Source organism: Aspergillus tubingensis (assembly GCF_013340325.1).
Source record: "Aspergillus tubingensis WU-2223L DNA, scaffold_4, whole genome shotgun sequence".
NCBI lineage: Eukaryota > Fungi > Ascomycota > Eurotiomycetes > Eurotiales > Aspergillaceae > Aspergillus > Aspergillus tubingensis.
In genome coordinates this window covers 837,693-860,225 of record NW_023336278.1, presented here as the reverse complement: position 1 = coordinate 860,225, position 22,533 = coordinate 837,693, and the positions used below count along the sequence as shown (strand labels likewise).

General features: G+C 52.5%; 7 protein-coding genes across 7 annotated transcripts; 3 read left to right on the top strand and 4 right to left on the bottom strand.

Moving 5' to 3' along the window:
• Positions 1-582: 582 nt before the first annotated feature.
• AtWU_02845 (putative pantetheine-phosphate adenylyltransferase) lies at positions 583-1,788 on the bottom strand (the record flags this gene model as incomplete). Its single annotated transcript, XM_035497958.1, has 1 exon — positions 583-1,788. One exon carries the CDS (start codon positions 1,786-1,788, stop codon positions 583-585), a length of 1,206 nt encoding a protein of 401 aa, XP_035353851.1.
• Positions 1,789-2,412: 624 nt separating this feature from the next.
• Positions 2,413-4,481, top strand: AtWU_02844 (WD repeat protein; the record flags this gene model as incomplete). Its single annotated transcript, XM_035497957.1, has 4 exons — positions 2,413-3,189; positions 3,258-3,858; positions 3,922-3,996; positions 4,054-4,481. 4 exons carry the CDS (start codon positions 2,413-2,415, stop codon positions 4,479-4,481), a joined length of 1,881 nt encoding a protein of 626 aa, XP_035353850.1.
• Positions 4,482-5,593: 1,112 nt separating this feature from the next.
• On the top strand, positions 5,594-8,013 carry triA (putative mRNA capping nucleoside-triphosphatase; the record flags this gene model as incomplete). The annotated part of the gene is made up of 3 exons (XM_035497956.1): positions 5,594-7,267; positions 7,319-7,768; positions 7,843-8,013. 3 exons carry the CDS (start codon positions 5,594-5,596, stop codon positions 8,011-8,013), a joined length of 2,295 nt encoding a protein of 764 aa, XP_035353849.1.
• Positions 8,014-8,728: 715 nt separating this feature from the next.
• On the bottom strand, positions 8,729-12,108 carry spt5 (transcription elongation factor spt5; the record flags this gene model as incomplete). Its single annotated transcript, XM_035497955.1, has 5 exons — positions 8,729-9,339; positions 9,396-10,138; positions 10,189-11,669; positions 11,733-11,951; positions 12,010-12,108. The coding sequence occupies 5 exons, from the start codon at positions 12,106-12,108 to the stop codon at positions 8,729-8,731; spliced, it is 3,153 nt and encodes a 1,050-aa protein (XP_035353848.1).
• Positions 12,109-13,004: 896 nt separating this feature from the next.
• Positions 13,005-14,915, bottom strand: AtWU_02841 (putative acyl-CoA dehydrogenase; the record flags this gene model as incomplete). Its single annotated transcript, XM_035497954.1, has 5 exons — positions 13,005-13,498; positions 13,554-14,298; positions 14,383-14,651; positions 14,718-14,729; positions 14,801-14,915. 5 exons carry the CDS (start codon positions 14,913-14,915, stop codon positions 13,005-13,007), a joined length of 1,635 nt encoding a protein of 544 aa, XP_035353847.1.
• Positions 14,916-16,635: 1,720 nt separating this feature from the next.
• AtWU_02840 (proteasome regulatory particle base subunit RPN2) lies at positions 16,636-20,368 on the bottom strand (the record flags this gene model as incomplete). Its single annotated transcript, XM_035497953.1, has 4 exons — positions 16,636-16,983; positions 17,047-19,308; positions 19,365-19,891; positions 19,954-20,368. 4 exons carry the CDS (start codon positions 20,366-20,368, stop codon positions 16,636-16,638), a joined length of 3,552 nt encoding a protein of 1,183 aa, XP_035353846.1.
• A 475-nt stretch (positions 20,369-20,843) lies between these two features.
• On the top strand, positions 20,844-22,220 carry AtWU_02839 (uncharacterized protein; the record flags this gene model as incomplete). Its single annotated transcript, XM_035497952.1, has 1 exon — positions 20,844-22,220. The coding sequence occupies one exon, from the start codon at positions 20,844-20,846 to the stop codon at positions 22,218-22,220; it is 1,377 nt and encodes a 458-aa protein (XP_035353845.1).
• Positions 22,221-22,533: the final 313 nt, after the last annotated feature.

Sequence of the window (22,533 nt, the reverse complement as noted above, 5' to 3'; positions counted from 1 at the left end):
GCGCAATCCCAAACGCCGGGGAGATAAGATGGTTGGTGGTCTGTTCTCTCTTCTCTCTTTTTCCTCTCTGCACAAAGAAAACAACTCATTCTGAACCCTTCTCAGGGGTAATTTGTGTTTAGCAAATCAAACAAAGAGAATGATAATTCCAAGAAAACAGGCCATTCAAAAACCTCCCCGGAAATTAGAAAGGAGCAAAAATATAATTGAATGGCGGTTGAAGAAAGAACGGAAGAAAAAGAAGTAGTAGGAGTCCACCACCACATATTAGTGCGGAGACCGTCTATTTTTACAAACCCCATTTAAAAATATTTGAAGCTCACTCCTTGTTGCGTCACTTCATCAAGAAGCACCATCGCAACTCACAAAAAAAACAATATGATTTAACCCATGACTCGCTTTGTTGTTCCTGGCTGCTGGTGATGCCGGCAATGTATGTACAGGATCGCATCGTGCCCAATCATCCCCATATCTGCACGCCTGCCCTCTGCCGTTTCAGGACAGCTGTCAATGTCTAAATTCTCGAGCTTGACGACTGGTTCGCATAGCTGCCCGCACGCTTTGCCAGTTCACTGCGCTAATTTATTCCGTGGCCATCTCCATCCGACGCCGTCTGATATCAGTGCTGCTTATCTTGGACGCGAAACTCTCGGCATCATCGGTGGGGACTTCGCCTGTATGTAGTACGTCGACTTCAAACACCTCCAGGCTCTCCCAGCCTTTCTTTGCACGCTCCTCGTTGACCGCGCCCCCACCTGCACGAGTCTCTTTGGAGACGACAAGAGCACTAATCTCTTCGTCGGTGATGGTAGGGCCAAAAGGATCCGTGATCTGTACCAGCTTGAAGACTAGATCCGGCCGCATTTGTATCTGAATGTACTTGTCATTGGGTCCAGACCCAGACTCTCGTTCAATGCGCGGCGCACTGGTTTCCGGGATACGGAAATCCATGATGGCTGAAAGGAATGACCCGGTACTCATGCATCGCTCATCCCAGCTCTCCAGAAATTCGGCATACTTTTTCTTCGCCAGCAAACCTTCTCCTGTCACCCCGACGGTAATCTTCCGGACTTTGCCTGCCTCCACATCCTCGGCAGGCTGCAATACCAACGCCGTAGCCGTGAGCAAGAGCTTGTGCCCGATGTGAAAATGGTCGAAAGTGCCTCCTACAGCCACAGAGTAATGCGTGGTTGATATGTGGTTATCATCCATCACCAGAAGAGATTCTGCAGCCTTCCAATTGGGTGCATCTGGGATTGCGCTCATAGATCCGCCGTTGGGGTCCTTAGACTCAGAATAGAAGCTACTGAAGGCCGTTGCTAGACCCTGACCTACTTGGTTATCCGGGTAGTATATAAAATCCCACAGTCGCCCAGACCGCGCCAACGTCTGCAAGTCAATAATAGGACCATCGCACGGATTGTCCCTGGGAACGGCAGTCTGGACTGAATCGTAATCGAGTAAGATCACACGGGCGTCAATACCGCCAGGACCGTCGAGCTCAATGCCTTGCTCAACACACACAATCCCAATAAGCCTATAGATGCTTTCCAGAAAAGACTGGAGGCTTGAAAATGCCCTAGTGCGCGGCCGATATGAGGGGGATAGAAGGCCTGGAAGGGAGAGCGCAATATCTAGTATGGCCGCGTGATTGGCTCCATTAAGCTCCCGGACAAGCTTGGTGCAGACACCCAACAGAATGGGCTCGTATGCAGCCTTGAACTGGTCGAACGATGCCGAAGGGGGTGGCGGCAGCAGAAGCAGGGCCGAGAGTTGATCTGAAGCCATATTGCGGGGAGGAGAGACGGGAGCTCACGGGTGGAGCTTAGTAGAGAAAGAACACTGCAAGGGTAGAGTTTCAAGGCGATAACGATAGAGTCGAAGAGTTATACAGCGCACGATATGCCCTTTAATGCGGAATGTAAGTGTAGAATCCCACCTAGTAATCCGGTGCCAAATATCTTCGTTTTGCAACGCAAGACAAGATCGCTTCATCAACCCCAACCAACGATGATGATGAAGATGGAAGGAGAAGCGCAGGAATTCCCCGCGATCTGGGTGGCTGAGTCAGCGGCACGAGACTCCCCACGGCGGCGCTTTGCTGCCTCATCGCTCCTCCCTTCGACTCTCTCCGTTTCTGCAGGCATTCCTTCCCCTCGTTCGAGCTCGAGGATGTCTCTCTGACTCCTTCATCATCTTTCCCCCGTGATATGATCCAGATCGAGCACATTCCTGGTGCAGTCGGAGCTCCTAGCGCCAATCCCCTCTCCTCCGGATAGTCCTCGTACCCTCGTTATCGCCCTACGTCTTCGACTCCCGAACTCAATCCGAGAATCTCATTGAGCTCCAACTGCTGTGCGGTGGGCTGCGCCTTTCATTCTTGAGATCTCGGGTTATTCGGCCATCGCTGTCATGTCGAATCCCACACAGCCTTACGACGCTCGGCGGGCGACAAGCTACGGTCGACCTGAGGAGCTCCATATTCCATCGACGGGCCCCAATCTGCAACGACAATCGATGTCTCACGAATACCCCGCCGGTCAAGACAACCATGTCCCTTCCATCAATGTCCACCCATTGGGGTCGCAACCGGGTCAGTATGGTGGTGGTGGAAGCAGCGGCGCGAGCGGAGTACTCCCGGGGGCGCTTCAGCCGGGTAACGTCAACCGTCCACCTGCAGTATCAGTCAACACTGCACCTTCGGCGCTACCAACGCTACCTGAATTGAATACACCAATGCAGCCAACATCACAATCAGGACAACAGCCCCCGTCGGCGCAACAACAACAACAACAACCGCCCCAGCAGCAGCAGCCAAATGCCCGCGCCAGTATGGTCAACTCTCATGGGCATTCTAGATCCAGCCCAGCGGGGTTTGAGCAGCCAAAATACAGACAGCCAGGCTCTTCTCCTGGCTCTGCATACCCTCCTCATACTCCTCAGGGAACAAAATACTCACCGTTGGGTCTAGCCGACATCCGACCGACGGGGGACCTTCTAGGTGACCCAATCACCAGCTCCGGTATGGCGCCGTTCAACGGGGATAATCCAGTACCTACCAATAGCAATTACATAGCTCCTTGGCCTATATATTCCATGGATTGGTGCAAATGGCCTATCACGGGGAGCTCCAGCTCGTTCGGGGGCAAGATTGCCTTGGGAAGCTACCTAGAGGATAACCACAACTACGTACGCGTACCCCTGCCACCTTGCATTCTTCATATTCGCAACCTCAAAGTTGTGCTAATTTGGAATAGATACAAATTATAGATACCCATTGGACACAACCCGACCCCGATACGCCGGATGCCGCCGCGGGGGAGATTAAGCTCGACTATGTGAAAACCGCAGAGGCCACCCATTCATATCCAGTAACACGGATACTCTGGGAGCCGCCGTCATCGCAGAAGCAGTCTACCGATCTGTTGGCCACGTCTGGCGATCATTTGCGGTTATGGTCGCTGCCAACGGCGCAACCCGTACCAAGTTCCAACACCATTACGCGGTCGGCCAGCCAACACGCACCGACAGCGAAACTGTCGCCGCTGGCTTTGCTCTCCAATTCCAAATCCCCCGAGCATACCGCTCCAATCACCTCATTGGACTGGAATACGATCTCCCCCAGTCTGATCATTACCTCGAGTATCGACACCACCTGCACGATCTGGGATATTCCCACCCTTACCGCTAAGACGCAGCTGATTGCACATGACAAAGAGGTATACGATGTTCGGTTCTGCGCGAATAGCGTGGACGTCTTCGTCAGCTGTGGCGCTGATGGTAGTGTGCGCATGTTTGATCTCCGCAGCCTAGAACATAGCACCATCATCTACGAGCCCACGGAGAAGCATGAGAAGGGTAATGCCAATTTGTTTCTTCTCAGAGATCCCTGCATTATGCGCTAACGGGTACCTGCTATAGTCCCCACTCCGGGCAATGGAAGTCCTTCTGGACAAGCCCAGCCCGTATGGCCCCCGCCTCTACTACGCATCGCTGGTATGTATTTGGTCAGATTTTGTGGCTGCGGTTGAAACTGGACGCTAACAGTCATAGCATCACCCCATGATTCCCACCTTCTTGCCACCTTCTCGCAAGATTCCAACATCGTGCGGGTTCTAGACGTCCGACAGCCCGGACAGGCTCTTCTTGAACTGAAGGGCCACGGCTCCTCCATCAACTGCGTTGAGTGGTCGCCCAATCGCCGCGGGGTTCTGGCCTCTGGTGCGGACGATTGCTTCGTACTTCTGTGGGACCTCATCAACCAGCACAATGCGGCTCCTGTGCCCCCCATGCCTCCCGCCCCGCATAATGCGGGCACGCCCGCGACACCCAGTGAGCGTGGCCCGGCCGCCGTATGGCTCTGCGACAACGAAGTGTCGAACATCAGCTGGTCGCCGCAGGGCGGTACCACCCCTGCCGGTCATCCGCGCGATTGGCTCGGGGTCTGCGGTGGACGTGGATTATGGGGTGTGGCACTGTAGCGCCATGGAGAAAAGCACTATTAGACGACTTGTTGTTTCTTTTTCAACTTACACTACACCATCGTCTCGCGTTGCTGTGTTTTCTTTTTTTTTTTCTGTTGGCTTTACTTTTTCTTTCACCTTTTGGATTTTGCTGCCACCTTCGGTATCCCCTCACGCTGTAAAGAGATTCTTGGGTTGTTAACTGGCATGGTATGAGTGAACGAATGAAACGAACTAGCGTATAGTCGAATGAGTACCTAGGTGTATTTCAGGGGCACTTGGGTTGTGCTTTTTATCTCGTTTACAAGTGGATATCTTGAACGGGGAGTGGATGAAGCCGGGTATAACTTATAGCTACTACTCCCGTCAATCTATACTATACAACCTGCACCATTGACAGGCACAGTCCAAGGCATGGTAAAAAAACACTCTACAATTCTAATGGTAAAATCAGAGCTTTACCATGTATCATCTTAATATTCAAATGTATTTGTACACTGAGTAAGACGGGAGTGGAGGCAGCGTCGCAATGAGACTCAGAGCGGTGCAACCTTAGGGCGGGAAGGCAGCAGGGAAGGGACTACTAACTAACTATACACTCAATGCTACTTTACTACTTACTACTTTCTACTTACTACTTACTGATTAAACTTATCGGTGATGTGTCTTCCCCATTTCTCGACTGACAGCTAGATTAACCATTTCTCATCCTCATTCCACTGCGCTTCATCTTCCATCGCTCTCTTCTCTTCCCCAAAATTCCTTCTTTCTATGGGAGCTCCGAGCCGCCAATCGGCCACCCGCCAATTGCACGCCAGAATACGGTGCCGATCCCGCGACGTGAACTTCTCGACCTTCAATTCAGCTCTCCTCATTCTTCCCTTCTCCTCTTCCTCCTCGACTTCGGCTTCTATCCCGGCTCTTTCGTGCCCTTCGCCCTTCCACCCTGCAAATCGCCAACTCACTGGCGATTGCCTCATGCCGTCATTCCTCGCCATTCTCTCGTGACTTCTCCGAGCTTTCTGGCTGGAGTTCAGCTGTCCCCAAGTGATCGTGGAAGGGAGTCTGCAGCTTCCCTCTTTCTTGCTACTCAACACCTTCAGGTTGTCGCTTTCTAGCCAGCTGTCACCATGGACTTGCGCACCATCATGAACACGGAGAGCGCTGGCAACTCCAGCGCTCCCTCCCAACCACATCCGTCGCCATCTCAAGCGCCTCGCGATTCCTCCGACCCCATCTATCCTCCGCACGACCAGCTGCCATCCTCATCCTCCTATCCGTCAGCCTTTCCCGGCCCTCCGCCGCCGCAACGATCTCACGCATCTCCCGAGCGCTCTTCCTCCTACGGATCTCTTCAATCGCCTTACCAATATCGTCCCTCACCGGCCGTAATTCCAGGCGCGCCATCCCAACGAGCTCCGACCCCTCCTCCCTACGGTGCCTCCGTCTCGCGTGACTCCTTCGCCGCGTCCGTCGCTTACAATCAACAGCAGCAGCAGCAGCAGCAGCAGCAGCAGCAGCAGCAGTCCCCCGTCGCTCAACAACGGTCGCAATCCATCCAGTCTGTTTTAACCCCCTATTCCCATTCCTCCAACTCATTCCATCCCAGGGAAAGTTCCCCGACAGGCGCTGCACAACCTTATCCGTCGCAACATTTCTCCCCTCCGGCACAAGGATCGCTACCGAATACGCCACGAGGGTCTGCTGCTGCTATCTACGCCCACCAATCACCCCAATCTTCTGTTCGTCCTCAATCTTCAGGTCGTGACTCTCTTTCGAATCGAGCTTCCAGTCCGTGGGTGGGCCCGGACGCTGCCGCTGCCGCCATGCACGTGTCGCCCTCCACCGCGGCGCGGTCATCGCGAGCAGAATCAAGAACACTAGACCAAACTCCGCGCAAACACGGTTCCACCTCAGAAAGAAGGGAGTCAGACGAAAGTGTGAGCCCGAGAACTACCTTCCTCCCAGGGGCTCGTCCCGAGGCAACTACGGCACGTCCCGACCAGACCGCTTTATCGCAGCCAGAACACGTTGAGAATGGAACTATAATAAAGGAGGGCCAACCTACGAACCCAAGTCTTCCCACACATCAGCAACACATCAACAGTTCCCCCTCGTCGAGAATGTCCATCACAAAGGAATCGTCTGTGGAGGATTCGGCGCCCCAGTGGGCCCAAAAAGCTAGAGTGGCTTCAGACCCGAAAATCACGTCGAGCCCGCAACAGCCCAAGCGAAAACGGCGAAGGCTCAACGAACCGCCTATCTACGCCCAACGATGTGCTCGTTCGAAAGGAAGATGTCCCCCAATCCCAAAGCCACACCCGCCTATTCCCAAACACGCGAGAGACTCGCCAGCAAACCCCTGGATCGTGCGCCAACGCGCCGTGTCCTCCGCGCAGGGAGCTGTGGCTGCTGCTGTTGCTCCTCCTGTCAAAGTCAAAGGGGAATCCACGCCCGTGAATGGACCTTCGACGCCGACGCCGCAGCGGCCATCCGAACCTCCACAGGTCGGTAGCTTGGGGCCATGGGAACCGTCTATCACGGGGTTTATCCCGCACGAGGAGGTCACCAAAATTGTCGCCGATTTCCTTTTCCAACACGTCGTGCTCCGAAATGATGCCATTGCAGCCCCTGCTGGGGCGGCCGCTGCCGGACAAATGCCTATCATTGAGGTGGAAGCCAAGCTGGGTCAGCTCATCGACATGGATCGCGGGGAGCGAATGGTTCTGCCAATCTTGACTGAGACTGTTGTAAACAAGGATAACCCGCGCTTCAGGACTGCGTTTGAAAGCACTATGACTGTGGTAAGTAACCATGCATGTTTCTATACGTATTAACCAACTAACTCTGCAAAGGCGCAACACCGAGCAATGAATAATTTCCTCAACGAAGCAGTCAAGATGTCCATGCCCCAATCAAATCAAGGTCGCATCCCACTTTCATACGCCCACAAGAAGGAGAGGGATACATTCTACGAAGTCTCTCCCAACGAGCTTCCGCCAGTCATCCGACAGAACCTCAATCCGCGTCATAAACCCAAGGTGCGTGTAACCGTCGATCAGCGAACGGGCGAAGTCCTCGCAAAGATCGTCAAATGCCGCATCGCCGACCTCGACGTACACAGCCCACGCACTTGTGTTGACTGGCGAATCAGCGTCAACCTCGAAATGAGCTACGACGGCGATGTCAGTAACCTGCCCGTCGCCGACGGAAGGGGTGGTCGTGGCGGCGACCGGAACAAGGATCGTATGAGTTACCGACATCTAGCATACCAGATCGATCTAACCCAGGTTGCGAAATCAGAGGTGAGAATCCCTTAATAATCTTTCACCCCGCAAAAAGAAGCAAAGACATGCTAATATCCCTTCCCTCCCTCCAGCCCCCAGTCAAAGGCGAATTCGAACACGAACTCGAAGTCGAAATCTCCGCCGCCGAAATCCGCCGCCAAGGCCAAATGGCTATGACAGGAGATCCCAAAAACCAGTATGAAGAACTGATCAAGGGTTTCGTGGATAATGTCCGTGTTCTAGCACGAGCCGTACCGCCATAGTTTTACCTTCATTTATCTCTATGCACTTTTTTCTTATTCCATCTTATGAAGAAACTCATTTATCTTCTCGCACATAACACGGATACACAAAATTTGACAACGGGATCGCATGCAACAACAACAACTATTTAACTATTCTATGGTTGATGAGATGCTTATGTTTGTTTGTGATTTTGTTCATTGATTAGATCTCTAGAGGATTGCGTTAAGTTGTTTCTGCAATTCCTCTCCATTTATCTTTTTTTTTTTCTTCGCCGTGTTTTACTATGTATTTTTATTTTCATTTTGAAGTCTCAAAAGCAAGGCAAGAAGGAATGAATGCAAGCAAGCAAGCAAGCGGAAAGGATACGTTCATGTGATATTTTTTTCATTCTTTTTTTCTTTAATTCTGTGACGTAGATTTATTTTTCTTACTTCACTCTCTAAGGATGTTTGTCACGTGGGGGTCTCACTAAGTTTGTTAATGTAGATGAGATGGAAAATGTAATTGATGAATTGTGGTGATAAGTAGATGATACACATAATACAGTTAGTGATAAAAAGATAAAAAACCTGTCCAACGAAACAACCATGCTTCTCGCACCCGGATGATATGATATGAAATGATATGATGTGATTAGAACGTAAGAAGCACAAAACAGAGAAGAAGAGAAAATTGATACGCCCGCATTTTATCTATTTTCACATATTCATTTCAAAATCTTTGCTCCTGTCCTCAAGGACTAGGTGTCCCCTCTTCATACCGCGGTCCACCATCGTCACCATCTCCGTATGCACCTGCGCCTGGGGTCGCGGCAGAGCCGCCCAGAGCTGGTGTGGGAGCATCATATGGACGACTACCGCCAGCGTTATCGAAAGCTGCTGGCGTAGGTGCGTCGTAGGCTCTCTTGTCGCCGGGGGTGGGCGCGTTGAAGGCACCCGGGGTCGGGGCACTATCTGCCCAAGCACCGGGCGTGGGTGCGGAAACACCAGGGGTAGGTGCGCTTCCGTAGGCACCGGGGGTAGGAGCAGAGTAGCCTCCAGGGGTTGGGGCATCGTAGCCACGGTCTTTGGTGCCGTTGCTGGCGGTGGCTCCGCCCCAGGCAGGAGTGCGGTTACCGGCGTTGGAGGAGCCCCAAGCGGGGGTTCGGGAGCCAGCGGCGAAAGCATCGAAGTCACTGTTGCCGGAGCCAACGTAGGGAGTGCGAGCTCCAGCGTTCCAGGCGGGCGTACGCGAGCCAAAGCCTCCGTAGGCGGTTTGACTGCCATCGTAGGGGTTGGAGGTTCGGGAGCCGTCTTGCTTCCAGGCTGGGGTGCGGGAACCGCCCACGCCGGCCCAAGCGGGTGCTGAAGATGAGGTTAGCACGATGAAACTGTGTACTGGTATAGAAAGAGATGCTCACTTCTCGACGACGAGGGACCGCCCCAGGCTGGTGTCCGGGACGAATCTCCAGCCCCCATCGGGGTACGACCGCCTTGCCAGGCAGAGGGAGGTCCTCCAGATCCTCCATGCGGCACGCGCGGTCCTCCGCGGCCACGGCCCATGTCTATCGTCTGTCCTGTGACAGGATCCTTGACGACAAGGATGTCCTTGGGAATGGATATCAACTTATTCTTAGAATGCAGCTCCACACGAGCCTGCACATCTGTGGAGTCCTTGACGATACCAACAAGACCCTTGAAAGGTCCTTTGCGAACCATGACCGTCTTACCGATCATTCTGTCACGCCCAAAGCTCTTTTGGGGAGGACCCATCATACCACCAGGCATACCGTTCCTCATCAAAGCCGGGTTCATCTTCGTGAGATCAGGTCCGGTAGATCTGCCGCCCTTGGCCGAGACGGTAACTACATTGGTGGTGCGGACAACCACGATACCAGAGTTCTCGGCTTGCGCTTTGTTATGCAAGAACAGGAAAGAACGGTGAATGTGGAGAATCACGCCGTTTCTCTGTTCGCCGTAGACCTCTCGAACCGTATCTCCATGGCGGATCTCTGCGCCATTGCGATCCGTAGCCACAGCGTCTTTGCGAGGAGTGATCTTGTTCGCAACTTGTGTGGGAAGAATCGTCCGGATAGAGCCGTTCTGGTCCAGCACCCGCAGCGACTCTCTGTCAACCTTGACGATACAAGCAACGGTGGCAGCACTGCATGAGTTAGAAATTGGTGTCCATGGCAGCGGGGGAAGGGAACTTACTCTAATTGCACCAAGTCGTGAACGTCGAACATGCCCAGTTTTCCATCAACACCAGTCTCAGCGGATAGTCGGAGATCTTTGCTGAAGACTGTGATTTCCTGCATGCTCATGTCGCTAAGTAATGTCACTGTGTCGTCCTTGACCTGTACAACCATACCCAGCTCATCCTGGTATCTGCTGCCACCGATAACCTTAACATGGTCACCCTCTCTGAAACGCTTGCGAAGGGACTTGACAGGCGCATCGATTGTCTGCCCAGCCAGATCGCCCTCCGTAACTAGCAGAGTCACGATGTCTCCTCGAGTAGAACTTGTGCGACCGATCAAGCCCTGTTGTTCACCTCGGAACACTTCCACCGGGTCGCCGGGAAGGTAGGAGTCTTCAGCAGCGGAGTTCTTGAGCGTCTCGGCCAAGGAAGCCAGATCCAAGTTCGAGGTGCCATCCTCGGAGCCGCGAGCAAACATGGTGACTTCCTCGAGTCGAGGGTTGACATTCTTTGTGATAAGATGTTGAACCTTCAAGTCCTTGATCAAGAAGCCATCCACATATGTTTCTCCGAGATAGTTCCATGACTTTCCACCCAAACCAGACGTGGCAGACAAATACTTTGCATGCTTTTTCTTGGCTTCAGCTTCACTGAACGCACGCTGGGGAGGCCGTGCCACTGCTGGGTTCATGCCAGGGCGCTTCCTCTTCGGGTCGGCAATAGGGGCACCGATATCCTCGTTCATGCCGTAATCCAACCGCGGAATCAGTCTCACAGTCACTGCCAAGCCGTTCGTTTCGACTTCCTCGATCTGCGCCAGATCGCCCTGGTATTTACCACGCTTGATACGAACCCAGCCACCAGGCATGAGCTCTTCGGACTTCTGTACTCGAAGGAGGTCGGGCATCTCTCTCACTGGGACCAGGATCATCTTCGTCCTCGGATACACATTGGTCATGTCCTGTAGTGCATCCATGACATCGGCCTGCCTGCGCGCCTCAACATAGATATAACCGGCCATAGCACCTCCACGTTCGAAAGCCGACATGATCTTGATGGGGTTTCGAGATCCCGGAGGCCGCTCTTCAATGCGCTTCTGGATTGAGAACACGACTTCACGTTCCTTACCGGCCTTGCAGCGAACACCCCAGATGCTAGGGTCGTCCACACTGGGAAGAAGCAGTCGCTTGGGAACAACCACTGCGTCAGTAGCCGCGGCGCGGTTCCGTCCATAGCGCTCCTTAAGCATCTGAGCCTGCTTCTCCGCATCCATGCTAGCTGCCAGTTCACGCTGACGATCAAGCTGTCTGTGTCGGCGGTCGTCCGTTTCAGCACCAACAGGCAGGGCGTCCATATCATCCGGGTGCATCTCTCCACCGAATTCCGCTAGTTCGTCCTCGTCATCCTCAGCCTCATCCTCATCCTCATCGACACCGGCTTCTTCTTCGAAGAACGAGTGCACACCGGCTTTGCGTCTGCGCTTCCGTGGGCGTCCCTACAAACGAAACCATGATCAGCCGGTGACCTTTCCAAACTTAGGACCAGAACCTATACTCACAGCATTGGCATCCTCGTCATCATCCTCCTCCTCTTCCTCTTCGTCTTCATCCTCTTCTTCCCCTTCCTCCTCTTCGTCGTCATTCTCGCCCTCCTCATCGTCATCGGCGCCCCTTCCGGCATTATCTTCACTACCAGCACGTTGCCTTCCACTCCGTCCAGTGTTCACTTCCTCCTCGTCATCGTCATCGTCTTCATCGTCCGGAGCGCGACGCGCAGCCTGCTTCAATCGTGTATCAGTGAAATGGTTCACTTTGCCACCCAATCATACAACAAACCTTAGTATCCTCGTCCCCAGAGTCATCCGCAGGAGCGGGGTTGAAGTCATCGTCCTCCTCTTCAGACCCGAAGTCTTGGTCTAGCACGTTTCGAGACATGTTTCAAGGCGCAGGGGGGTCGATGGTGGCTTTGCAAAGAAAGCACAGATGAAGAAAAGACGAAGCGTTGGATAGTGTTATTTGTCGTACGTCAAGCGATATCGAACTATATCAACTCGATTCTGAGGGCTCAGAGGAGTTCAACAGATATCGAACCCGGCACCGTGAAGGAAGCTGTGGCGAATACTAGCTCACAGATCTGTAAGAGAGGCAACGAATTACCCGAAAAATGAAAGACTGGAGAGGGCGAATCCAAGACGACAAATGGCAGTCCGACTAAAGAGCAGAAGCAACCAGGTGTAAGGTTTCAGGAGCTGTTTGGGGCGGAGAGTTCCGTTCGTTCGGGGAGTCCGAGTCCGCGACCGCGACAGGATAGGTAGTGTTGTAGTCTCCAACGGGGCAGAGTGAGAGCGAGGTGAAAGAGAGGCGGGTTCTTCCCACAATATGCCAAGACAGGCTGCTAGCACATAACAGCCGGTAAATTGGCCTGGAGAGAAAGAGAAGTGGCTGCTGGGATGAAAAAGCTGATTTGGGGGAGAAGTGGTGGCCGGAGTTCAAGATCGATGGCTTCCATCGGGCGGGCGTGTTGCATTGCTGGTCCTCCTGCCCGGCCGGAATGCGCCCGGCGGCATCGCTCTTGCTTCTTTTTGAGGTTGTTTGTTCCATTAATGAATCGTTTTGAATGTTTTCATTCATTTAAGCAAACATCTATATTGATACTAACACAGTCGGATTTTCGGAAAGGTGGAGCTTATTTTACCAAGTTAATTCAACTTTGTTCATAAAAATACACCATGTGGGAGATACAATTTCTCGTCCAACCCGCAAAAATGGCCATAAAAAGCGACTACTATAGTGATCTATGTACTCTCAAAAATGCAGGAAGATAGCAGCTCTCAGAGCTTCAGCCCAAACATTTGGTGCACACGCAAGCTCTGACGCATGCTGAGATCCAGCATGATTTCCTCGCTTCCACCTGGGATCGCGTAGGCTCGAACATCACGGTACAACCTCTCGATCTTACCACCTTGACCACCGCGGCTATAACTGAGACCGCCAAAGATCTGACTGGCCTCACGGGCGCAGAACTCAAAAGTGGTGGTGGATTGTGCCTTCAGACCAGCAATGGCGCCACCCAGCTTGAGCATGGCTTCCGTCTCGTCCATCGACTGGCACTGGTAGATAATGTTCTCCAGCCAGTTGTATGTTGCCTCGATCTGACGGGCCATGTGTGCCAACTTCATCCGAATCACGGGATGGTCAATGAGCCTCTTGCCGAAGGTGCGGCGCTTGTGGGCATACTTCATCGACTCTTCATAACACACACGGGCGAACCTAACACACTGGATCACAATGCCGATACGCTCGTGATTGAAGTTGGTCATGATGACTGCAGAAATGATTAGTGCTTTGCGAAATAGACATCATTTTCCTAGGCTGCTCACCCTTGAAACCCTGGTTCTCCTTGCCGATGAGGTTCTCAACTGGGACCTTGACATCCTCAAAGGTGATATAGGTGGTACCACTGCTCCAGACACCCTGGCAATCCATGCGCCTGGTGCTAACACCGCCCATGTCCCTCTCAATGAGGAGTACACTGACGCCGTTCATACCGGCATCACCAGTGCGCACTGCAGTGGTGAAGTAATCCGACCAGACACCGTTGGTGATCCACTTCTTCTCGCCGTTAACAATGTAATGCTTGCCGTCGGGCGATAGTTTAGCCTCGCAGGTCAGGTTTGCAACATCACTACCCGCATCCGGCTCGGTGATGGCCAGACAAATACGCTTGTCTCCAGCCAAGATACCGGGCAGAATCCTGTCGACAAGGGGCTTCTTCCCGAACTTCACCAGCGGCGGGCAACCAATGCCAAAACCGCCGATCAGGTTCCATACCAGGCCACCGCTGCCGACCCGCGACAACTCATCGGTGAGGAGCATCTCATGGAACAAGTCCCAGTTCTCTGGCGCGACGGACTGAACCCGGTGCGGAGTATAGTCGACAGGGTACTTCTTCATACCCAGGAGACCGGCCAGGTATCCCCTTTCGCCCATCTGCTTATAGATATGATCGGGCACCTTCTTTGCCTCGTCCCATTCGGTCACATACGGCTCGATCTCAGAGTCCACCCACTGGCGGATCTCCTCGCGGAGCGCCGAGTGAGTCTGGTTAAAGTAGGGTGAGTGGTACTAATAGTCGTAATCAATGTCAGCCTAGTGTCCTCTTCCACACCTCCGCTTGCAAATTTAGCAATGGCAAGACAGAAGACTTACACCTTGGTACCATGCCGGGTCCGCAAAAGGAATCAGTTCACCGAACGGATCCTGAGTCTCGGACGACTTCGCCGAGGCAACATCAACTGGTGCCGCCAGAGGCTTGGAAGGCTGTGTTGTGGGAGCAGAAGCAGGTGGTTCGGGAGCCGCGGCTTTCTTGGAGTCTAGGGAACCGATCTGCAAGTTTCCCTTGTACTTCTTCAGAATTCCCTCGTTGTGGTATTTCCAGAACTGCTTCGAGGCATCTTTTCCGGCGACACGTTGAAGAACTAGATGGGAGGAACGATTGGTTAGATGCGGGATTCCGCTATAGACATAGGGGGTTTATTGCATACTCTTCTTTCCGCCTAATTGTCGCAAATTGATGTCAGCATGTGATTGATCTCCAAAACGTCTTCCGCCGGATTCAAGCACGCACCTGGATGTTCATCTTGAAACTTGGTCAAATCGTAAACATCCTCATCGATAACCACCCAGAGGTTATCTGCCTTGTTGTGCGACGCTACGTCGCCTTTTGTGAAAGTCTTGGCCATGATAGGTTGTAGATAGAGGAGAGAGTGGGTATAGAGCCGGATGCGGGATGGGGGAAGGTAGTAGGAGTAGTAGGGTACGGGGATGACTAGTAAGGACGGACAAAACCGGCGAACCCAGAAGCAGCAATAAATAAGTTGTGAGGAAAGAGAGAAGAAAAAGAGAGGAAAAAGAAAAGGGGAACCCAAAGTAACCGATAGAATAATATATAAGCTTCTCAGACCGAAAAGCAAAGAAATCAGTCAGTAGTAGCTCAGCAGTACCCGAACCAAACCAAACCAAAGACTACGGAGCTTTCCCCGCCACTCCACAAGCCAAAGAATGAATGGATGGTGATGATGATGATGATCACTCCAGAATGGTTTTACCTAGGGATATCCATAGGACACGAAGTAACCATCTGATAGATAATACGGGGCCCCGGCACAAAGAAGGGGAGTGGAGTGGATCCGCCCTCTTCCTCCCCCCTTCGGACAAGAAGAAAGATATAGTCTAGTTTGGTTTAGTTCTAACGGAGTTGACAAAAAAGTAGTATGTCCCACAATATACACTCACCGTGAAGTGCAATATATTTTTAATCCCTCGGAGTAACTAAATCACAGCACAAAAGATAAGTCCGATGATGATCAACAACAGAATCCCATTTGTCTCTAGAATATACAAACACTCCGTATAGATAATGAGTATGTATTCAATTCAATGAAAATGACTGACTTGAAAAGAATCCTATTTTCACATGTCTCGTACCAGACTCCATCCACCCACCGGAAACACACCTCAAGCATACATCATTACCTCATTAAGCAGCCAAAAGAAAACTGGGCACAACACACTCACGTGGGCCAACTCCCGCCTCGGCCACTCCGGATGATGTTCCCCCATTACACAGCTCCTCATTGGCCCATCAGACACCTCGGACACTCTGGCACGTGCACCTGCATTGACCGAATACAGTAAGTGCCGAGGCAGCCGCCCCCCTGCTGCCCGAGTGACAGTCTAACAGGTGTGTGTTTTATGTCATGGGGCTGACTGGCTGGCTGGCTGCGTGGTTCGGCTGCCCGGGAGTCAGGCAGGGTAAGCATGTGAAGAAAGTCATGTATCTTATTAGGGATTTGTTGATCAGCTGGGGATTCATGGGGCACGTCTGGATGAATGAATGGATCTGACATGCGGGATGATGATGGGGTGGGAGGGTCCGCTGGATACTATCTACAGTATGCTGTTGCTTAGATTTGGTCTCCACTTGATTGATTAATGGCTATTGTTATTATTTATTGAGGGAGTGATTTGTTTGGATATCTTGAACAGTAGCACCTCAGCTGGACCTGGAAAGGTTCCGAACTCCGTGTTGTGTCCTTGGAGATGGTGTCACTAAGTACAGAATCTGCACTATATAAAGTGTCATACTAGGATACTTATATGCCCGCTGTAGGTTTGGCTTCATGTGTAACATGAGCTACTACTTACGCAACTCAAAAGTATCGAACAATCCACTCGGGAAATTCAAGGCCGTGAAACTGCATGCACACAGCCGAGACAGTTGGTGATTGGTACTCCTCACTTCTATTCCGAAGTTTTTATATCAACGAACAACAAACATATGTAAAAGTAAATGCTTCAAAACGTTACGCAGCTAGTGCCGCTTTCAAAGATAAAATAAGACATCAATCCATAATTATCCTAGTATTACAACGAGCAGGTTCGTAGATCTCATGGACTACTCTACTCGTCTTCCGGCTCGGATTCATACTCAAACTCATTCGGCACCGGCGCCTCCTCGCCGCCTTCCTCGTCCTCATCCACAGCCGTCAGTACGCCGGCAGCAGCGGCAGCACCCGCAAACGGGCCCAGATCCGCACCGAAGGGGAAGCGCCCGGCTCCACGTTGAGGTGTCTGCAGGCCAGCGGCTCCCATGGTGGCCTGTAGTCGGTCCTGAAGGGACTCCGCGACATCCGCGGCAGGTGCAGGCTGTCTAGCCTCCCTGCTGGTTTCCTTGCTTGCCGTCATCTCAATCGTCTCGCGAGGCTCCTCGGGGGTCTTGTCAAGTACGACCACAACTCCACCGGTAGGCTGCGTTGAAGTTAGCAGGGTATTGATCGCAATAGAACACAGAACATAGGAAGGGCAACGTACCCGCTTGACCGGCTCATACCGGGGATCAGGGAATGTGAGGTACTTGAGCTGCGCGGGAAGGACCCGAGACATGTTTTCAAGCTCATATCCGACCTTCTCCCGCTCAACCTTCTTCTTCTGTCCCTCGCCAGCATCCTTCTCACCGTCCTTGTTCTCTTCTTCCGTCTTCACTGCTGTCTCGTCCGTATCCATCTTGTCAGGCACCTGGTCCGACACCTTGGGAGTCGTAGGGGTCTGATCGATGTCCATGCTTTCGCGCCTTTGCTGCTTCTCCCGACGCTGTGCACGGCGCTTGGCCTGGGCGGTGGTCGAGAGGACCGCTGTCTTGACCTTCTCGGGCGCCTCTTCGGCCTTTACTTGCTGCTCCGGGGGGTAGTCGAAGAGGCTGGGTCGCGTGTTGCTGTGGAATTTGAAGTAGGGCACCTCGAGTTTCTGGTCGACACCAATGACGGAGGTCGGGGCGAAACTAAGGGACAGGAAGTGGGTGAGAGGGAACCAGTACCAGTACTGGACGAAGACGGCAGCACCAACGATACCGGGCATGTTCAGGTTGCCAGTTTGCGTTTGGAGGCTGATGGTGCAATTGCGACCACCGGCATCGATGATACCAAGGGCAACAGCGCAGCCGAACTTAGCCATCGCATCCTCGTGTCTATCGCCGATCATCTTCATCATGACCTTGCGGAGCGAGCTGACACGGGGGTTCATGGCTTCGTTCTGTTGCACGAGGACCATGGCCAACGAGATCAGCGCTCCCTGTCTCACGAAGTCGGTTGAATCCTTGAGCATCGGCTCGAGCAGGTCAATGGCCTCATCCAGACCGGTTCCGGCGCAAGAGATACCCAATGCCATTGCCGCACCATAACGAACATGAGGGTTGTATGACTCAGACAGAAGCTCAACCATACGAGGCACACTCTGGTGCTTCCTGAACAGAATGAATCCCAAGCTCAGAACAGCAATTCGTCGAACATCATCGTTCACATCACTGACAGCAACATGAAGCAGCTTACGCACAGCCTTGTTGCTGCTGCTGCCACAGTAGGCAAGGGCGATAGTCATGATACCACCGTAGCGGAGAGCAGGGTCAGGGTCACCGAGAAGGCCGTTGATCAACTCATCAGCAGCTTCTTGGCGACCATACATGATCAGGGCCATGCCCATGGCCAAACCCCGAACGATCTTCTCGTGTTGAGTGTCGTGGGCATACTGAATCATATCCTCGAGGACCTTCATGTTACCTGTACCCAACATGATAAGACCCATGGCGAGACCGACAGCCTCACCATTGATCGCCGAGTCGGTGTATAGCACGTTGCGAAGATCCTCATAAAGCCCCTCATCGCCACTAGCCATGCCTGCAACACCAAGACCCAGAGCTCCACCGTGCTGGATGACCTCATCTGTAGCCTTCTTGAAGTAATCCCGAATGACAGGAACAGCCATGCCACCATGGTTGGCGAAGATCAAACCATAAGCATACAGAGATCCTCCCTGACTGTAAATCGAGCTGGCTCCGCTGTGTCCTCCTGCTGCCACATTGGTGATGGAGCGTTCCTTAGGCAGGTAAGGTTGCAAGAGCTTTTGTCCCTGACTCAAGTTACCCCTGTGGATGACACCAAGAGCAGCCGTAGCCGTAAACTTGGACCAATTGACAGCTTTGCTCAACCAGTCGAGGTTATCCCGGAAGAACTTGTCGTGCGCTGTACCGGCATGCATGAAACCATTCGAGAGGGAGACTGCAGAGTGGAAGATAGAGTTACGAGCTTCCAGGCTATCGCGGAGTTTGTTCATAATGGCTATATCGGCCTTGTTGTTGCGGAATAAGAATTCCACGTTCAACTGGTTGGTCTTGACGCCATCGAGAATGTCACGAATGCTCTTAAAGGCCGTGCGTGCTTCGGGTGAGATCTTCGCGTGCGAGTCCCCAATAGACCTAGACTGGCTGTCCAGCAGAGGATCGGACTCCTTCGACTCTTCTTGGTCCTCCCCTGCTGCCTCCTGTTCGGACTCATCTTTCTCCGGCACGAGCTCCGAAATCTCCTGCCGAACCTTCTGAAGGAATTCTTGCGTACTGTTATCGTAGAGGTCGAAAGAGATCTGGTAGGCGACAGCGAGCGAGCGAGCGTCCCCCTTCTCAACTAGTTGACGGAGGATGACCGAGGCCATGGAATGTTCGTTGAGATATACAACACACTTGGCAATGGAAAAGTAATCGGGGGCCGGGATCTCGTTGAGGAGTTCGAGGATAAGTTTGAGGATCTTCAAAGCAAGGGTTAGCTCTGGGTGTTTTGCCATGATCATAATGGAGAATATACCTCGTTGCGGAAACCGCGTTCCTGCACGATTCCCATGCAGATATCGAGCACGTACTCCATGAGTTCTTCACTGCGTCGCGACTCCCCGTTCTGTTTCTTCTCATCCTCGCTGGCTCGGAGAATCGTCTTTCTAAGCACATCTAGGTTCTTGGCTTCGATAGCGATTCCAATGACTTGACGGTAGCGCTTCTGGACGAAGCACTGCTCGAATAGACGATCGATAACGGTTTGAAGGTGGCCCTGCACACCACGCTTCAGGACTAGAGGGGTCTCTTCGGCGTGCTTCACGCCCGCATCTTCACCCCCTGGGTAAGCAGCATCCACTCCGGGCACCTCTTGCCTAGACAAGAGCGACTTGGATGGCAAGGCTGATTGCGAGAAGGGTGTGATCGGGGATGTCAAACTGGCAGAGGTACTCGTGGCGCCTTCGCCGGAGGTGGGAAAAGAGGTGTTCAGGTTGGCTTGCTGGTCACCCGCGACGGGCCGCTGTGCCGCCGAGAGAGAGACGAAGGTATCGACGCATTTTGCTGTATATACCAGTAAGAGGACGCTCTCAGTGAGCAGACGCTTAGGGGACAGTCAATCTTACCGATAATGGTTTCCTCGAACTCGCCACCGCTATCCAACTGGAAGAGCTTCCCAGCTCCCAAAGCAAATACCATACTCTCATTGTATTCTTGAAGGTGGTAGTACACCTTTGCGGCGACCAGGGCGGCGAGCTCGCGCTCGGGGAACGATTCATCTTCGTAAAGTGCTTCTCTGAATCGCAAAAGGTCAGCATCGATGGGGCCTGTAACCGGTGGACAGATGGGGTATCTATGATGAAGGTATGAGGCAGATGGTGAGACAAGAGCCAGTACGAACATTTGAGGAACAGCATCCACGACTTCCGTCCAGAGCAGGTCGATTTGTGAGTCCAGCGTCTTCAGAGCAAAGACTCTCAACTCGGGATCCGGCTCAGAGAGAAAGCCGACGAGGCCAGCGGCCGAAGCGAGTCCAACCATCGCTGTGGGAGGACGGGAGTGCTGTCGCGAGGGGAGTGAGGCGACAGCTTCGACGGAGCTGTGAGATTGAGGGTAAGTCGTGGGTGAGTGGGTGGGGTGTTTATTGAAGATCTAAGCACCTCGAAGAACGAAATGTACAGAAAACGGGCGATGAAAAAGGTAAGGCAACAAAATAACAGATGATGGAAGAGATGAGCTCGGAGTGATCAGGAAGCTTCCTCCAGAGCAGCGAGACACACGTCAATGGAAGCTGTCGAAAGGTTCCCGTGGTTCCTGCAGAAACCCCTAGAGATGGCACGTGACCTATGATGGCATGAGACCGGACAGGGCAGTTGCACAAACACTCGTGATCTAGTCAACCACTTCATCATCACTTGGGTTCCGGGTTGTCGCTTTTGTTCTCTTTGCAGGTTTTACTAGGAGAGGACTCTCATGCATCGGTAGTTCTCTGTTTTCCGCGTTCCAGTTCTTCATCATGTCGTCGATTCTTCCGCAAGCTGGAGTCAAACACCTGCCGGCCCTGCCTATCGGGACCTCTTCTCTTCACCAGGACCCTATCGTTTACATTGACCGCGAGGCCAGACATATTCAGCGTAATTTACAGATTCTAATCGACGCCCAGAGTGAAGGACTTCTTGCCAGTCTTAACGGTCCCCAGCAGAATGGCTCCATCTCTGATGGAACTTATACACCAACCTCGGAGACAAGCAGTTCGCAGCGTCCCCCAACTATACCCATACGCCAACCGGCTCCGGAGAAGATCGGGTTGTCTGCTGCCCGGAAGGGGATATTCAGATCTATATACGACCTCTTAAGGCTTCGCGAGGAGGAGCGAGAGATACTAACATTCCGGATTGATGAAAGGACACAGGCGTTGGCAGATATCAATGGCTTTAATACCAATCGCACTGGGCTAGAAAATGCCATTTCAACAATCCAGGATAACCGGGAAAGCCAGCACACCGTAGCCTTGCGCCAGGAGAGCCGCAAGCTTGAGGATGATATACATGAGTTGGAGACTAGGCTGTCCCAAATGAAAGCAAGACATCAACATATCCTTCGCGAATTGTCCCAAATGGAAAACTCTATTGAATCGAAACTTTCTTCTTACAGAGCCTCCATGTTGCTCCTAGACTCGAATATTCGAAAGTACCTCCAAAACCCGCCCGTGAAACCTCAAGATAGCAGCTCCAAAGACGCAAGTTTCTATTCCTTGAACCCTAAGCGACGAACCCTCGAGATGGCAGAGGAACACTGGCAAAAGGAACAATCAGATCTGCGCGAAAGACAACGGGAAGTGGATGCCGAAATCGAGGCCCTCGAAGCTGGAGGTGGGGTCTGGAAGCAAGTGATCGGAGAGGTTTCTGGTTTTGAGAAGCGACTCAAGTCAGCAATGCGTCTTTCTATCCAATCTCAATCGCAACTACTGAACCACGATGGCCCTTCTGGTAGCAAGTCCGAAGAGGACCTCGCTCGGGCAGTATTGGACGACCTGACGCATACCACAGAGCGCGTAGAAAATCATCTAGAGGTTGCAGAGAATAAAGACTGGAAGTTGCTGGTTTGTTGCATATCTGCGGAGTTGCAAGCGTTGCGAGAAGCACGGCAACTGCTCTTGAATGTCTTCAATGTGACTGAAACAGACATTTCCCCGTCTGCCGACAAAGGAACCTCGAACAGTATTCACACTTACGAGGATTATGACCCTCATGGAGATCCCCTTGGTGTTGACAACCCCGAGCCTCCGGCTGAGTTCCTCGAGGATACTGATGAGCACCATCATGGTGCAGTGTCTCGCTCTGACGATGAAGATGACGAGCCGGATCCCGCCTGGCTGCTCCCTGAATCATGAAATCATATCTCACAGGCCTACGATTTGACTATAGACGGGAGCAAGGTGTTGGTTAGCGTAGTGATTTCGGGTAATACTCATTTCTGTTTGATGTCTAGAGCAGGTCAGAGGGTTCATGATTGACCTGTATGCAGTCTGCAGGTTGCTGGCACTCCAGCTCAACCTACGACGATCAGTCCGCTATGCAGAGCCTCCTGCAGAACATCGGGATATAATATAGATCCTAATATTTACTGTATGCCACATGTGCAGTGCGGACTTCGCTATATTTCACAAATCCTGTCTATTTTGGTAAATAGCTCGTATGGCATCG